General features: G+C 41.7%; 5 protein-coding genes across 5 annotated transcripts; 2 read left to right on the top strand and 3 right to left on the bottom strand.

The window, feature by feature from the left end:
• Window positions 1-7567: 7567 nt before the first annotated feature.
• Window positions 7568-9931, top strand: BCR41DRAFT_425991 (hypothetical protein; the record flags this gene model as incomplete). The annotated part of the gene is made up of 5 exons (XM_022030663.1): window positions 7568-7908; window positions 8024-8175; window positions 8293-8463; window positions 8613-8727; window positions 8806-9931. The coding sequence occupies 5 exons, from the start codon at window positions 7568-7570 to the stop codon at window positions 9779-9781; spliced, it is 1755 nt and encodes a 584-aa protein (XP_021876484.1). The 3' UTR covers window positions 9782-9931.
• Window positions 9932-10270: 339 nt separating this feature from the next.
• On the bottom strand, window positions 10271-11478 carry BCR41DRAFT_199438 (hypothetical protein). The gene has a single exon (XM_022019872.1). The coding sequence runs from the start codon at window positions 11131-11133 to the stop codon at window positions 10501-10503; it is 633 nt and encodes a 210-aa protein (XP_021876483.1). The 5' UTR covers window positions 11134-11478; the 3' UTR covers window positions 10271-10500.
• On the bottom strand, window positions 11185-12150 carry BCR41DRAFT_362943 (hypothetical protein). Its single transcript, XM_022025798.1, has one exon. The coding sequence runs from the start codon at window positions 12053-12055 to the stop codon at window positions 11468-11470; it is 588 nt and encodes a 195-aa protein (XP_021876482.1). The 5' UTR covers window positions 12056-12150; the 3' UTR covers window positions 11185-11467.
• BCR41DRAFT_390022 (hypothetical protein) lies at window positions 12136-12643 on the bottom strand (the record flags this gene model as incomplete). The annotated part of the gene is made up of 2 exons (XM_022028185.1): window positions 12336-12643; window positions 12136-12245 (listed from the first exon to the last, which is right to left on the bottom strand). Coding segments are annotated over exons 1-2 (393 nt in total), but the record flags the coding sequence as incomplete, so codon positions are not given.
• A 146-nt stretch (window positions 12644-12789) lies between these two features.
• On the top strand, window positions 12790-14746 carry BCR41DRAFT_425989 (hypothetical protein; the record flags this gene model as incomplete). The annotated part of the gene is made up of 3 exons (XM_022030662.1): window positions 12790-13043; window positions 13128-13612; window positions 13696-14746. The coding sequence occupies exons 1-3, from the start codon at window positions 12837-12839 to the stop codon at window positions 14741-14743; spliced, it is 1740 nt and encodes a 579-aa protein (XP_021876480.1). The 5' UTR covers window positions 12790-12836.

The following is a 14746-nucleotide window of genomic DNA, read 5'->3' as shown; positions in this document are numbered from 1 at the left end:
CATCGTAGCTGAGTTGTATAGTCTCAATAGGCGCGTTCGTATTCATCTGCGTTACCCTGTTTTTCCTTTTGTCTCATTTATCACTTTTTTTTTTTTTTTTTTTTTTTTTTTTTTAGTTGCCAGTTGTACAATTCAGAAGAGCAAAGAGCAACTAGCCCTATTGGAATCCTTCTTTCTCTTCGTCATTTCTATTAATCAGGCTCTCTTTTCCCGTCAATGTTTTGGATTTTATGTGCTATGTAAATGTGAACGCACTGTAACATGGTAAGCGCCTGTAACAACACACGTCCACCAAAGTGGCAGTCCGAAATCATTGACTAAGGGACAGCTCATAGACTCTACTTAAGGAATTAACCAGAGCTATGCAGTTGTATGAGCGCAGCTAAAGCTAAATACATAGGCCTTAAGGCATGCTACTGCTACTAGACAAAAAAAAAAAAATTGCACTTTTGCACGACGTTTTCCTCTAAAGAAATAAACCAATGCTTGATGAGTAGAGGTGCTTTTAAAAACTTATGGTCAGCAACCTTTATCTTTGACACCTTTGTAGATTAGGTTGAAGGTCCTTTTCTCCTTTCAGTAGAGTATGAGCTATATTGATTATGGAGCTCGTTCGACAAATCAAATGTGCAGCCTAAACTAACGATTATAATCAAAACCCACTAAGGTATTCATGTGCTTGATTGGGTTGCTCCTTAAGGCCGTGAATGAGTCAATGTAGGTATATAGCCAGCTATATATTACTGAGCAACTTGCTACCAATAGCTGACACAGTTTAGTCCATTGGCTTTGCTATTGATTGTCGCTACTAATCTTCTATTCCTATTTGAGGACATTTGCATTCACAATAATCACAGATCTATCACATTTTCAGACAAAAGACAAAGATCATTATATCTGATCTTGTCTTTTAATATTTATTGTTAATTGTTTTCTCTGCTGTGGTTTCCAAGCTGCATCTTGGCCCAAGAGTGGCAATGCCCTTGGTACGTGTGCATGGCTGGATATTTCCTAGTAGGCTTGGATTCTTTTGATGATGCTTTTTAGCATATCCTTTGATGGTGCCTTGGCTAACTGGCCTTGGTAACCTTGGTTGACTGGGCCTAATGACCTAGCTTTGGGTTGGCTGCCCTTGGTTAGCTGCTTTTGATTGTCTGGGCTCTTTCAGGTTACCCTTGATGGATTTTGGCTTTGGTAGTCTTTGATTTCCTTGATTGCGGCAAATTGTGTTTGATTAATTGCGGCTGCCTTCGATTGCTTTGACTTTGGTTTTCTGTCTTTGATTTTGTTGAGGCAATCTCTGGCTAGTATGGCTGAGGCAACCTTCTACCGGCTTTGGGCCTTGGCTGGCTTTCAATGAGGTTTCTTTTGGTTGAGTGGAGTGAGCTTGTTGGCTTTTTTTTTTCTTTTTTTCTTTTTTTTTTTTTGCGCTGACGTGGCTGCTATCTGCTGCTTGCTTTCTGGCTTCTGGCTTCTGCTTTTTGGTTTCTGGTTTTTGACTTTTGGTTCCTGGCTTCTGGCTTTTGGTTCCTGGCTTCTGGCTTCTGGCTCCTGGCTTCTGGCTTTTGGCTCCTGGCTTCTGGCTTCTGCTTTTTGGTTTCTGGTTTTTGGTTTTTGACTTTTGGTTCCTGGCTTCTGGCTCCTGACTTCTGGCTTCTGACTTCTGACTTCTGGCTTCTGGCTTCTGGCTTCAGGGAGGTTTTTTTTTGATTTTTTTTTTTTGGTTTTTTTTTTTGGTTTTTTTTTTTGGTTTTTTTTTTTGGTTTTTTTTTTTGGTTTTTTTTTTTTGGTTTTTTTTTTTTTTTTTTTAAGTATTTTTTGGAGTTTTTTTGGGGTTATTATATTGGCCATTGGCTGTGAACTGTTGGCTGTTGGCTGTTGGCTGTTAGCTCTGAGTCTATCTCCTCAGACGCCCTACCTCGGTCTGATGCTCTTTCCCAGGCCTTCTGCTTTCCTCCATGGATCGTAGGCCTCGCTCCTCCAAGCAAAAGTCCCATTGCAGTGGTCTATCGAACAACTAATCAATGGAGCCTCACTTTGACCAGAGCACCTTTGGTTCAGACGGCAGGAAACAGGGATCACACAACATGACGCCTCTACGCCATGCACCCACTACGACCAGGCGTCCCTGGCGCAGCATCGCTAATTGGATAGCCTAAGGATGATAAGTCAGTAACAATGAACTATTCACAAAGCCCTATAGAGCACCGAGTTGCCAAAGATTCCACCTAACCAGAGAGAACGAAAGCAAAGGTAAAACAGAATTAATATGCTCTTTGTGTCTTTCTTTTCACCTACCTTAGATGTTACCAGGCCTCGGTAACACCTGTTCCTGCTCCTGATCCTGATCCTGCTGGAGGGGGAATCTCCTTGACGGCCGAAGCTCGAGCTCTACAGGACCCAGTGAATAATTCATTGGTACTGACTTACCATTCTCAGGCTACCGCAACTGTGTGTCATCCTGTCCCTACGCGAAATCCCCAGAGGCACTCGGATCAAGTGAGGCCCAGAGACTAGAAGTTCTCTAGCGCCACCACAATGGTCCTTCCTCAAGGAGTCGTGAGGGTCCGACGGAGTGGAACCCCCCATCAGAGCAGATGAGGAGTTCGGAGGAGGCGGCAGAGAGGCCGGCGGAGGGGCCCCCGGGCTCCGATGGTAGGACGGAGTGGAGCCCTTATCGAATCGGATAGGCCTCTACGGAAAGAGCCGAAGAAATAAAGAAAAAGAAAAAAAAAAAAAAAAAAGCGTGGTTAGAATACTATAAAGAATAGCATAACACAGCAACACCAAAAAAAAAAGAAAAAAAAAGTGCAATATGTTTACTCAATAAGAGAGAGTACTTACAGATCCGCTTAGGGCCCCATTTCGATAAGCACTGCATGAGCTTATTGCAGTCTTTGGGATGGTCGCCGCTGAGCATCCATCGGTAGTGTTTCTTGTGATGACTAGAAGGACAAAGGCAAAAAAATAGGAGTAAGTTAATGGACCTGCTGGACTCATTTAGCAATAGCTAAACAGTGGGTGACGGTAGGCAAGACAAAACGAAGCCATACATATGCTAGATACTTACTTGATGACGGCTCTATAGTGGATTGTATTTCACGGCTGGAATAGAGCATTTTTTATGGTCTCTGTGTGGCCTTTATAAGGCATGTGAAGGGGAGGTGGAGAGGATGTGGGTGAAGAGAGGAGAAAAGAAAAGAAAAGCTGAGGGGGAGACGAAGGGTATTTATGAAAATTGTTTTTCTTTTTGTGTCGTCGATATGACGTTTTACAGCAACGCAAAGGAAACTTGGTATCCCACTGCCAAAGGTATTAAATAATAATACTAATAGCCATCATATGTCAGCAATAAAGAAAGCCATTGTGAAGTATAATAGTAAGCGAATGAGTGAGTAAAAAATAAATATTTGAAATGTAAAGAGATAACGCGTTCAGAGGGCAATGCCACAAAATTATTATTTTCCGCCATGACGCCTTCGGTCAGATGTTCGCATGAAAACTCTGTTTTCTGGTTGGTCAAAACATTTACACGGCAGATAAGAGAAGCAGACATTGTCCATCTTCGGTAAAATTAACCTTTTTTATCTCCAAATGCTGTATGAATGAGTATGGAAAGAACCATTGAGTCAAATATAATGAATAATACAAAATAATGCATTATATAGACATATACTTTCTTGCTGTCGACGGCGAGGGCTCTTTGGCGGATTGTGCTTTGGAGAAAAGGAGAAAGGATGAATGCTGAGTGGTTTTTGTAATCGCTCAGGGAAAATAGTAAGTGAAACCAATTTGTGATCTCAAAGTATTGACTGAATAGCAATACAAATACGACATTTTGCTTTTATGCAAGAAAAAAAAGAAAAGAAAACGGCATAGCGGGAATTGAAATCAATAATCTGTGCACCTGTGATATCATTCGTCAATTTTCATATGCTTACAAGGTGGAGAAAGAGAACAACATTCCATCCTCAAAGATATGCAGGGTCATACATACAACAATCTGCCTGCCCACAACAAGAGCACGAGCCACATTGCCCTCTTTGTATGGTGTACAACAAAGAAAGAAAGAAAAAACAGTGAGCAATGTGCTGTAGCTGGAGTAAAAGGACGAGACCCAAAGTACAAGCATATTAAAACTCGCATACTCTGTTTCTCACTCGCATAATCAGCTACTATTCACTATTCTTTATTACACATTTTGCATTGTATTGTATGGAAATAAAAATAAAAATAAGAAATAAAATAAAATTAAAATAAAAGTAAAATTAAAATAAAAATAAAAGTAAAAATAAAAATAAAAATAAAAATAAAAATAAAAATAAAAATAAAAATAAAAATAAAAGTAAAAATAAAAGTAAAAATAAAAGTAAAAAAAAATAAAAAAAAGAAGTGGTATACTGAGGATTGTACCACACTCTCGAAAAACGGCAACCCGCCGGAGCATAGTCATCACAATAGTCTATCCTACTCTTGTTAGGATCCATCAAAGTACCCTTGTCGCCGGCACCAAGTTAGCATACAATATATGTGTAGCTTCATTTTGTTTCGCCTGTGATTATCCACTGTCTACCCTACCACTAAACAAACCCACCACCTCGCCCCCATCCTTTTTTATAATAATTTGTGTAAGCACGCAGCTGTAGAGGATGAGAGTGTGTGGGTTGCAATGGCGTCGGTGTTGCAGACACTAGCAGCAACCACTGCGTGAGAGGCTTTGATGCACTTGGCTGTGTTCTTGGTGCTTTATTGTTTAGTGCAAGATGTCAATAGGAGGAGCGATGGTGGATGCTGGACAAATCCAAGACTCCTCGTGCATTTTGAATGATTCACTGGGCTTCAAAGCCTGTTTTCATTTTATATTTTTTTTATTAAGTAAATGTTTGGTATCTAGCTTACTATTCCAAGCTACAAGAAGCCAGACTCTTAGCCATCTTGGAGAGCGCTTTCCTTTATCACCATCGGAAAAGGCTCTCCAAGATGTTTTCCGGAGCACACCACGTGGAGGTGGTCTGGCATATCGTGCTCCGTTGGGTCAGGCCCCATGGCCTTGCAAACGCCCGCACACACACACACACACACATTTATTTACCCATTTGTCCATTCCCATCCCCATCCCCATTCCCATTCTGGATCGAAGGGGCTCCATCATCGCAAGGTTCGTTAGAGAACCAGCTCAGGCTCATACCCATTCTGACCTACCTTGGATATGCATTGTTACTATGTCAAAGAGTGCTTTGTGTTAGTAAGAGTTTTTTTTTCTCTTTTCTTGATTTTTTTTTTTTTTTTTTTTTTTTGTTTTGGCTCTCTTATGTTTTTTTTTTTTTTTTTTTTTTTTGCTGATATGAGATCTTTTTTTTTTTTTTTTTTTTTTTTTTTTTTTCTTGGCTGTTAATTAATTAATTTTTTTTTTTTTTTTTTTTAATCGTTGGTTTTCAATTTTTTTTTTTTTTGTCTTTTTTAAGGTGTTTGCTTTCGAAGGCGTTTGTTTTTGCCTGAATGGACTGTTCGACCTTTCTTTGGTTTCGTCCTTTTGCTGGTGACGCCGAGCTTCAGCATCAGTGTCTTCCGGAGCACACCGTGGAAAGTGGCCTAGCCGCTATGTTTTGGAGCTGTTTGTGAAGCCTTGGCCATCAAACTCAAGATGGAGTGGGCTGACTACTTGGCCGTGGAGAAGGTCCGGCCGTTTGACTGCGGTAGACTGGCCTTTTGTATGAGGCCAGTTGGAGCGTGGCCGGTTGGATAAAGCTTTTTGTTGGGGTGCGGCCGTTCAAGTATGAGTGTCTGAGTTTAGCAACCTGGCTGTGAGTTATGAAGCTCCGGTTGGTTTAGGCAATTTCATATCATTACAGTCTATTTGTGGGATGAAATGAGAGAGACAAGCAGAAAAAGAATAATCAGAACAAAGACAATGGAGCGCAGAGCGATAGTATTGAGAACTTCAGTAGGAGTGAGTGTTTTGGAAGCGTTGCTTACCTTTTATCTTGGTTGAGGAAGCCGAAGGTCAAGGAGACCGAGGAGAAAGAGAAGAGAAAAAAGAGAAGAGAGTCAAAATGGATCCTTTTATATGTGGCTTTTTTCTTTTTTTTTTTATTAATCGTGAAAGAAGAGATGAAGGGACGAGTAATGATTGGATTTCAAAAGCACAATATACCAAGTACCTTGCTCAAATAACAGCAACATAATAAACAAAAAAAATAGAAACAAAAAACTAAAAATTAAAAAACAAAAAATTAAAAACAAAAAATTAAAAACAAAAATTAAAAACAAAAATAAAAAATAAAAAAAATAAAAATTAAAAATGAAAATAAAAATAAAAAGTATAATAAAAATAAACAATATAAAAAAATAAAAAGTAAAATAAATATTCGTGTCTTTGATGTCATCTGTTATAACTCATACGGTAATGAGGAGACTCTCACGATCGGAAGTGGAATAATTCTCTGTCTTCAAGACTCGCAAGGAAAATCTGTCCATAAACAACTAGAGCATAACTTGCTAGCAAGAGTGTTAGCATTATGACGCCAGAATTGATTTTTGTTGCTACTGGTTGGCTGTTTCCTAGGGTTGAATACGCAGCAGCATTGTGTAGATTTGAACACAGACATCATGTCAAAGAGGCAGGGAACAAGTGGTCACTTATCACTCGAGGAACAAGATTCCCAAGCACTGCAACGGCTAATGACGTAATTGCGCCAGGCTGGGCACTTTAGTTATATAACGTCAAAGGATGTACAGCCGCTTCAGCGCTTTTTAAAGGTGCTACTTGAGAAACCATCAGTGCGAGATCGGCTTCAAAGGCCACCACTACAAGAGCTGCTGTTGCGTCTCCCACAGCCATTGTTGAATCTCCCAGGACCACGGGTAGATTATGAGGCGTTGTCTCAAAGATCAGAGCCGCATCGGCGGCTTGTGCAAGCATGTAGAGATACGGTTGTGGCACGCGTAGGGAGAGAGCTTAGAGCAGTAGAGCAAGGGGAGCTACGGTGCTGGCAGGAGCAGCATTTCTTCAATAGTTCGGAGGAGGGTGAAGCATTGTGGACAGAACTCCTAAGAAAGCTACTGGGGAATGAGTTGGTGCGGGTATTGCTGATACATCCGCCGCTGCAACAGCTGCTACCGAGGCGACCATCATAGTAGTAGTCTTGGTGGCGGCAAGAATCGGTGAACATGCATGCTTGCAGTTTTCCTTTATGAATACAAGCTGCATTCCGAAGAGACCATGATTTAGGGTGCACTGTCTTTAGCATCTATCGTAGCAGGTTCTCTCATATAGTGTGTCTTTACAAATGTATTTTAATGTATTTGAGGAAAAATGGAAAGGAAGAGATACATATTTTAAAAGCATATCAGGTACAGTTCTGAACGTAACATTTTCTCCACAGAAACAAATAAAGTATGAGATCAACAACATTTTGGCTCTCAGCACTTATACTCCCTTGTAACCTTGTAACCTTGCAACACCTCTACACGTCTGGCACAAGAAAATAAATCAAAGAATTCTACACGTCTGGCACGAGAGAATAAATCAACCAGAAATTCTTCAAGTCTGGCACACAAATCTTCAATGTCGCGAATCTCTAAATCAACCACAGACAACATCAAGTCTTCCGAGCCAACTAAACTGAAACTTTTCTGCATTGTGGAAGGAGAACCGGCATTCTCAGTGAACATTAATTCCGACCAAACTATTGACGACTTAAAGGATGCCATTAAAGCAAAAAAGCCGGGCCTCGATCATGTCGCCGCTAATCTGCTCACTCTTAAACTCATCTCTGGTGGTGCAACAAAGGAGGGAATACGCAAGTTGTCCAAAGGGTCACTCAAGGTCCTTGACAACGAATTTGAAAACTCCATACTTACTTTCCTGACGGGGCAGCAGATAATTTCATTTACATTATTGTTGAAGTACCGAAGCGGGGTATGTCTTTAGTTCTTGTTGGACTGATGGTTTCGATTTAAGGCTTCAAAACTACTTTCTAATCTATTCCATTTGTTTAAATTTTATCAAAGTTTCGAAAAGAGATCGAGATCAGCTAGAGAATAACGAGGGTGATAGGAGCTCCTCCAAAAGGACCAAGCTAGACGAGGACAACCTAATGAAGGCAATTAGTGCAGCAGGACTTGCCCAAAAGGCTATAATAAATGGCGATCCTAATCTCTCCGTCCTTACGAGTAAAGAACTGGTTTCAGTGCTTGATAATATTGGCGTCAGGGTGAGTTGAGCTAACGCGGACCTGTACTATTCAATATCCCAAACGGCCACTTCCCTCGAAAACGCATCATTTCAAGAAATCGACATGATATCCAGCCCTTTGGGGATAAAAATTCCTGTGCTCATGGTCCGAGATCTGTACGTAAGATCAGCTTTCAAAGAACTCTACGACACAATCGTCAAGAGTTTTTATATAAATGGAGATAATAGAGAGCCTGCAACCAAAATTGTTGTCACAGGGACAGCCGGTATAGAAAAATCATCCTTTCTCGTATACTTCGCCATCCGGTTGCTTGCCGTTATAATGAGGAGGACCCACCTACTATCATCATCCAGCAAAAGGATTCAATGTGTTATGCTTTCGGTGGACTATCTGTTATTCGATATGGGGACATAGAGGACTTCATGCCCTTCCTGAATCTACCCAGCACTTGGTTCCTAGTCGACAGCTCACCAAAACCAGAGCTCTTGCTCGTCAGGACTATCTTTTCAGTGTCACCAAAAGCTTTCCTGTATAAAGAAATTGAGAAGAGAGTCCCATGGAAACACTACATGGCTCCGTGGGAGCTAGATGAGTTAAAATAATGCAGAAGCAAGGTTGAAGCCTTTCAAAAGGTCCCTGACGGTTTTATGGAACACCTGTATGATTTGATTGGTGGAGTGCCAAGGTATGTCCTCGAGGCGCCGCAGGAAGAACTGCGCAAATACTCCGCAGAGGATCGTTGTAAAGAAAAAGTGAGAGCAAAAGCAGAAAAGCGTGCACTTGGCCGCATTCAGCAAGCCCTTGACAACCTCCAGGATCCAATGAAGATACTTCAACACTTTGAACAGGCTAAGGACTCACTATGTTACAGCAGCCATCTTCTTCACCGTTATCCGACAGAAGATCATGAAGGATTTCAATTAGTATGGGCTTCAAATTATATCATGGAAAAGGTGTATGATGCAGCGGACGACAATACTTGGAATGAAATATTGAATCGGCTCGCCAATAGTAAAGTTGGTGTAGATAGAGGAGCAATGTTCGAGCTTTATATGCGGTGCATACTACGGATAGGCAACCGGTGCTTCCAGGCCAAGAACCTTGATGACAATACTGAAATAACTATCGATATCAAAGCTAGCCCGGACGTTAAATGGTTCAATACTCTTGAATGTTACAAGGACAAGATGCAAGGATCGCTATGGATCCCAAATAGCAAAACATTTGCTTATGTGGATATGTTAATTACCCCGAACTATCTCCTTCAAGTTACGACGAGCAAGGATCATGGCATCAAAAGCAAACCCTTCAAAGTGCTTTTGAAAAGTATGCGAAAAAATAAGTGGATTCACTCCTCTAAGGAGGTTGCATTTATTTTTGTTGTTCCGCAAGACATGGTCGAGGAGTTCAAGGAGCAAGCTTACAGAACTGGAGCAGATCGTGTGGATCCTAAACCGACAAACAAATTAAAAAATATCAAGCAATATGTTTTGGCGGTTGATCTGCAAGATGAGCTCCGGAGATGCAGGAAGAAGGCAAGCCAGGCGGACAACCCAAATGAAAGTAGAATTGTGAATCAATAAAGTCAATGTACTCTGATAGAGGAACTAAATCGTGAATAAGGGGTAGGATAGATTTCAGATGAGATATGATTGGAGAGTGAAAAAGTTGAATATTTGACCCCCGGAAGCCGTTGGCTAATGGATGATAAAGAAAATAATGATGGGAGGAGCCTAAGATGAGGGGAATAAAGAAGAAAAGAGAAAGAGAGGGAGAGGAGGAGGAGGAGGAGAGAGAGGAGAGACAGGGATGAAGGCCAAGATAAGCACGTATTTTTTTTTTTTTTTTTTTTTAAAAAAAAAAAAAAAAAAAAAAAAAAATCATGTCTGTGTGTGGAGGGGTTGTGCCTGCCTGAATGTGCCTGAGAAAAATTTGTATTTGCGACAGGCAGGATATACCATCAAAAAGTCTTGCCAGCCCGAATGATATATGACAGGCTGTTTTACATGGCTCTAGTCCGACTAGTAAGAATCCAGTCAAACCAAAAATGAACCGTTTCCATTTCAGTAGTGAGAATTTTTTATTGGGTTGCGAAAAGAAAATGTAAAAAAGCTTGTTGCTTGATGGACATTCTTGTAATTATAAAATAAAAGAGTTACACGCATAATCAAATACTCCTCCATATCCCATCCCCAACATCGTCCTCGTCAATCTCCATCGCCTCAGCTATCTCTACATTTCCGTGCGAGCCCCCATGTGAACGGATTCGCGCGTCAATAAACGATTGAAGACGTTTTGTTCCTTACATCTTCCTATAGCCTTCACTGACGAGGTTTGTTACGGGACGTGTACTGGCAATTTGCGAATGGTATTCCAGAGGCTGATCTTTATCATAGGGGCCAAGGATATCGTTGGCTCTGAGGGATACGAGTATTTCGCTGATATCATGGTCCGCTTTCTTCGTAGCGTGTTTGGTGCCTGAGTAGGGGACGCCAAACGAAGTCTCCATCTGGTCTTCCATTCGCCCGAGCGAATGGATGCTAGTAGTCATTGATCCATGTTTCTTGGTCCAGGTTGATCTCTTTGCCTTTCGTATCTTTTTGATAAGCAGATTATTGTGCTCTTGGAAAAGATCTGTAGGTATCCAGCGATTTTCCTGACCTGTAGTGTTCACTGGCCAAGAAGACATGACAGCATGGCTTGTCTGTTCGGTCCAGGAGTATGTGAAGCCACAATGAAGATGCAGGAGCTCGTATGCATAATTCTTTGTTCCTCCAGCTTGGCAAATGGCAGTAATCAACACCAGAGACTCCTTAATGCGTCCAATGTCCTCGGCCTTGATGGCAGATGAAAACTCTATGTAGATTAACATATCTCTTATAAATAGAGCAGTTTTATCAGACACAATTCCGTTGAGCTGGGGTCGGTTGGCCATATCTAAGAACCTGTCCAGAATCTTGTTCACACCCTACTCACTTAGCTCTCGCAGCACATCTACAAGAAGAAACATAGAGCCCTCATCTAAGTCTTCACATTCCTGGACAAGCTCCCATACGCGAATTGCCATTGCACCGAATGTGTGAAGGAGAAGCTCATTTACTGCATGAAAATCAAACCGATCAAGAGCGACACGCTTTCGCCTTAGCTTTGCTGCATAGTATGCTAATGATCCAGGGATTCCTATGTCACCATAGTGGGTACGTAAGATTGTTGAAGAAAGTACCATTTGCAGATGAAAAAGCTGTATGATAGGGACCGCCCACTCCAACCTATGGTAGGTTGAAACGTCGTCGCAACGCTGCCTTTTTAATGAACGAATCCTGCTCACTGTAAGCTGTAAGCTGGTCGCCAGCAATTAATATCCTCTTTCCGTCAAACCACTCGCTGGGTATATTAAGGGTGTGTCCCATAACAGTTTCTAGGACATCCTTGTTTCCGTCAATCGTGGCCTGGTTGATGTGCATTGATGGCAATGGAAAAACCTCCGTTTTTTTGACTGGAAGTAGCAACTTCGATGGAACAGGTATCGACACCTCTTTATAGCTCTTAAAGCTTCTCTGCAGAACACTGACTAGGTGGGACCGCATTGTCTTTCGAAGGTGCTTTTCGTTTGCTAGCGTAGGCATTAAATGTTCAAACTGGAGACAGTGAGCAGGTTCAGTGCGTCCCTCTCCTTCTGCAGCTACGCCTGTGGCAATGAGTGTTGCTGCAGTCCCGCTCTCAAACGAGTCCCGGTTGTCGAGCCTTTGGTTGTGCTTGTGGTGAGCCATATTTATATTGTCGTAGACAATTAGAAAGGGACCATCCTTTGTCTTGGCCTGGACATACCTAAGGGCGTCTTCTGATGTTGGCTCCATGCCTCTGATGAGGGACTGATGGAAGACCGACAATCCTGCGCACGCTAAAAGTGTAATGACTTACCGTGGAACCCCCTTACTGAACAGATACAGTCCTAGCATTAACTGAAGATAGTTACATCTACAGTTACATAGAAATGCAAATACACTGGCAATCACAGGTACAGCTATCGACGGGTCCTTTGAACAACTACTGTTTGTATAGGCAATACCTGTCAGGAACCGGTGAAAAACAGGAGCTTTATCCTTGAAAACTTCACTAACGAACTCGAGCTCGTACCCTTTGATCTTTTCCTGTGTGATACCATTCACTGGAAAGTGCAAGGCTTTGTCTTGAGAGGTTCGTTCCAGTTCATCTTTGATATGCTCGAGTGCAAAATTGACAGCGGCAGGAACGGTTCTCTCTCGGTGATTTGGACGGATTATTTGTTTTTGCCAGAGATCGATAGCTTCAGCAGGCCCATTGTCTCTATAGTAGCTTTGAACAATACCCTGAATATATTTGCTCTGCGAGGGGAAGCAAGCATTCAAAAAGGCCTTGAGAGACAGTCTATGTTGTTTCATGAGGTCGGCGATGGTGAATCAATTGGCAGAGATGGTTTTAGGAAAATTGTCTGTTGCGTCGCCTAAATAATAGTCACAATAAAAAGATACTACTACCAGCTTTAGCTTCGCGCCTAGCGCAATGCACAAAAGCTGGCGACGAGACAACATTATTAAACTACCTTTCTCATTTAACATTATATTAAAACCATCAATTTTCAAATAACAATTTATTTCAATGACCCAACCTCAGCTTTCAAACCAAGCATTGTTCCTAAATTTAAACACCGCCATCCACCCAAAAGACATAATTGGGGAATTTAAAGATCGCTTCCATCCAAAGGATTCTATAGAGCTCCTTTCGATGCTGAAGACTGGCGTAAATGAGATTCCTGAAACATTGCCTTCTTACACACGCGTTCAGCAATACTTGGCGATTTTTGAGGCATGTTGGATTGGTTCATTACTTTTCTTTATATCAAAATCCTAAATACTCCAAACTAATGTTTAAGCCAATGTTAATCTGTAGGAACCGTCATTTATCCGGTCCTGCGAGAGGTTGTTCTTAAGGCAGAAGAAGCAAGCAGACACCAATGACCCAAGTCCTAATACTGGATACTCTATGCGGGATTCAACCCTTCAGAAACGAAAGGCCTCATGTTCAACCGCAGTGGAAGATGTAATTGATCAGGACAATTGGAATGTTGATCAAATTTATTTAAGAAATGGAGACAAGACAGTAGGCCACATTATTAAGAAGGCTGCTATTGAACTGATACCTCTATCTGGAGACATTTCTTCGGACCAACGCAGGATTTTGACATTGGGATTGTCGTCAATCCTTGACCTCACAGACCGTTCAGTAAAGGGTCAATTAAAATCATTGTTTAAGGAAGAAGAGCAGAATGAAATAATGGAACGTTTTAAGCATCTGAAGCAGTATGACTCAAATACCTCTTTCGTCTCTGAGGAGCTCGATATGCATCTAGAGCTTATGCAAAGGAGCCTTGTAAAGTAAGCAAAGAAAATAAAAAAAAAAAAAAAAAATGTAATGCGAAACTAGTGCACAGAATGCTAACATAAAGATATTGCCTCAGGAGTCAACTTTCAGGTGCAAGGTCCTACATTCTGCGTCAGATTCTTTGCAGCACAGATGAGATGACAAGGGACCTGAATGTTCTTCAACACATCATTGAAACGCATTTATTCAATGAGCATCTCTTTACACCATCATCGACAGCAAAAAAGAATCAGGACATTTCAGAATTGGATTATCTTGCGGATATTTGGAAGCCTCTATTTTCAAGGCTCTTTGCTGGTTCGGCTGCGAAGATCCGCAATAAGGGCGGAGAGACTACCATGATCCAATCCAATGAGGAAAAACGTAGGATATACAATGATGACACGGCCATCGCCTTCAAGATCGACTGCCGCATCCTGTTGGACCACAATGGAAAAGAGTACGATCTTGCATCTATTGAGATCGCAAAGAACACGGGCAGAAGTAAGATCTGCTTCGATGGCGCAAAGCTACTTCGTGAAGCAAAATCGATCACGAATATGCTAGCGGGCATAGTTGCGGATGACGACCATTTTCTGAAGAATACAACAGCATTTGCAATACAGATTGGCGGTCTGTCAGGTGCTATTTATTCACTTCACCTCGTAGCACCCACTCTCTATGTCGCAGTGTTTGAGGCTTCTCTGCAATTCCCAGCCACCCCCAGCTCTTTAGATAAACTCAAGCCTACCTTGAACGCGCTTCTCTGGTTAAGAAACAGGCTTAATGAAGGGGGAAACCAGGTCAGGAGCACACTGTCAAGAGTGGAGACAATCGAGGATGTTCTTACTCAACCATCCGGAAATATCGAGAGCCACTCGAGGAGAAACTGGATCAACGATGTTTTTTATACCCCTCCAAGTGGTAAAAAGATCCGACTTCTCGATGGACTTGTAAAGCCATCGGTAACAAACTTGACAGAGTCGTTCCTGGCCGCAGCATCTGATAATTCCCACAGCTTCCCAAATGTTGAGTTTAATGAAGACGGTTGGGGCCGTGTTTATCATGGCGGTTCGTTCCGGTGGTTTAATATCCATTTGAATAAGTTCTCAAGCACTTATGGTGGCAAATCACCCAGTCTTTAAACC

The sequence above is a fragment of the Lobosporangium transversale genome (assembly GCF_002105155.1).
Source record: "Lobosporangium transversale strain NRRL 3116 chromosome Unknown BCR41scaffold_58, whole genome shotgun sequence".
Lineage (NCBI taxonomy): Eukaryota > Fungi > Mortierellomycota > Mortierellomycetes > Mortierellales > Mortierellaceae > Lobosporangium > Lobosporangium transversale.
Note: the sequence above shows the minus strand (reverse complement) of the source record. Positions and strands in the feature narration are given on the sequence as shown.

Bases quoted from the DNA above. Each gene is read 5' to 3' on its own strand.
- BCR41DRAFT_199438 (XM_022019872.1), bottom strand. From the start codon at position 11,133: ATGGCCAACCGACCCCAGCTCAACGGAATTGTGTCTGATAAAACTGCT.
- BCR41DRAFT_362943 (XM_022025798.1), bottom strand. From the start codon at position 12,055: ATGGAGCCAACATCAGAAGACGCCCTTAGGTATGTCCAGGCCAAGACA.